This window comes from Chiloscyllium plagiosum, unplaced genomic scaffold (assembly GCF_004010195.1).
Source record: "Chiloscyllium plagiosum isolate BGI_BamShark_2017 unplaced genomic scaffold, ASM401019v2 scaf_83216, whole genome shotgun sequence".
Taxonomy (NCBI): domain Eukaryota; kingdom Metazoa; phylum Chordata; class Chondrichthyes; order Orectolobiformes; family Hemiscylliidae; genus Chiloscyllium; species Chiloscyllium plagiosum.
In genome coordinates this window covers 1-1712 of record NW_025168170.1, presented here as the reverse complement: position 1 = coordinate 1712, position 1712 = coordinate 1, and the positions used below count along the sequence as shown (strand labels likewise).

Below are 1712 nucleotides of genomic sequence, written 5' to 3'. Positions count from 1 at the left end.
CCCCCACCCCCACGCCCCCAGATGGGGGGCCTGACGACACAGGCAGCTAACTGGACGGCTAACCTCACCACGGAGATCAAAGTGACTCGTCGGCGCCTCAGCCTGGAGATTCACGACAAGCTGCAGCGGGGGCCGGGTGGGTCCCGGGGTCGCAAGGCCTCGCCCGAGGGCCCGGAGCAGGACGGCGGCGGCCCCCTCTCCCTGCCCCCTCCCCCTCCTCCCGCGGAGCAGGAGGATGAAGAGGACTCCAGGCCCTTCGACCTGCTGGGCGAGGAACTGGCGTTCATCGACGCTGAGGATTCAGACCGTCGGTCCGGGCGCCCGTCCCCGCTGCCCGCCCTGCGCCGTGCCAAGCACAGGGGGCGCCGCAAGCAGCCCAGGAGGGCCAACGGTTACCCGGGGCGACAGGAACACTCCTCGCCGACTACAGACAAGGGGGAGGACGTCTGACCCGTCTGGGGGTGGGGTGGGGGGGGGGTGGTACCCAAGACCTCCAACCTCCTCTCTTGTACCCATCCCCCTTCCCGGTGCCTCATCTTCGATGCCTTGCCAAACCGCCATGCCAGTTGGAGGGGGTTGGCTAACCCGGAGCGGGTGGTGCTGGGAAACGGGATTAGGGCGGAGCGTCGGCTTTTGAACAGCACGGACTTCGATGGGCTGAAGGGGCTTTTCCCTTACCCGCTCTGTTACTGGACTGAAGAGAGAGTGGGCGGTGGGGGTGGGGGGTGCCAGAGATGACCGGGTCGCCAACTTAGCCCACCCTTCGAGAGGGGAAGGGGAGCTGCCGAAGCCTCACGCCCTCCCTCCCCCTCCCCCGTCCTACCCCCTCAGTCGCTGAAGGTTGAGTTTGTTGGGGGAGCAAGGTGGGTGTCAGGGAGGGCACAGGGTTTGGGTGAGGCATGGTCCGGGCGCCATGGGTTGGAACACGGCCAACGGTAGCGATCCGAATCACGGCCTGTCCATCCGTGGGCCCATCCTGAGCTCCGGACCCTGGGGAGTTGGGGGAGGGGAGGTTGTGTGTGGGGAGGGGGTGGGGTGGGGGTGGGAGTGGAGGTTTCCCAGGAGCCTGTTTGGAAGAGAGATGGGGAGAAACGTCTTCACCCAGAGAGTGGGGAGCCTGTGGGGAAACAACTGAGGCTAAAAACATTGAATGTTTTCGATAGAATTCTTGGAGCTAAAGGAGAAGGGTTGGGGACGGGAAGCGGGAACTGGGTTGGTTGATCAGCCCCGGGATCCTATTGAATGGGGGTAGCAGGCCCTAAGGACTGAATGGCTTCCTCTACGCTTCCATGACCTTTGACCTCCTTGTGCCATTCGAAACTAGAATGCAATTCAACCCACTGAGCTGTTTGCCAGGGTGAGTTAAAAGCCTTGGTGGGGGGGGGGGGGGGATTGAAAACATTGACACCCCCCTCCTCCTCACAACCCTGAGCCACAAAAGTCCATGGTAGTGTCAGGTTAAGAGCGTGGCCCTAGTGTGGATCAAGCAACAACAGGCTTGGTGAGGCTAGGTAGGCCGAGAGCCTGCACATCTAGGCCTCTCCCACTCTGGCTCGAGGCCGGGTTGCTGGTCGGTGTGAAGCTTTCACCCGGTGGGACGGGGACAGGGATATCTCCGGAATCCCTCTCTTAAGTCCCCACTTTTTCACCTCGGATTGGAAAATCGAGAACCACCAGAAGTGGCTACAGGGATGGTGCGGGAGGGAGGGATT

At 62.6% G+C, this 1712-nt stretch overlaps 1 protein-coding gene across 1 annotated transcript; it reads left to right on the top strand.

Annotated features, from left to right (window-relative positions):
* The first annotated feature begins 21 nt into the window (after positions 1-21).
* LOC122545234 (potassium channel subfamily K member 4-like) lies at positions 22-969 on the top strand. The gene has a single exon (XM_043684341.1). The coding sequence runs from the start codon at positions 22-24 to the stop codon at positions 448-450; it is 429 nt and encodes a 142-aa protein (XP_043540276.1). The 3' UTR covers positions 451-969.
* The last annotated feature ends 743 nt before the right edge of the window (positions 970-1712 follow it).

Coding starts and splice junctions, on each gene's coding strand:
- LOC122545234 (XM_043684341.1), top strand. CDS start 22: ATGGGGGGCCTGACGACACAGGCAGCTAACTGGACGGCTAACCTCACC.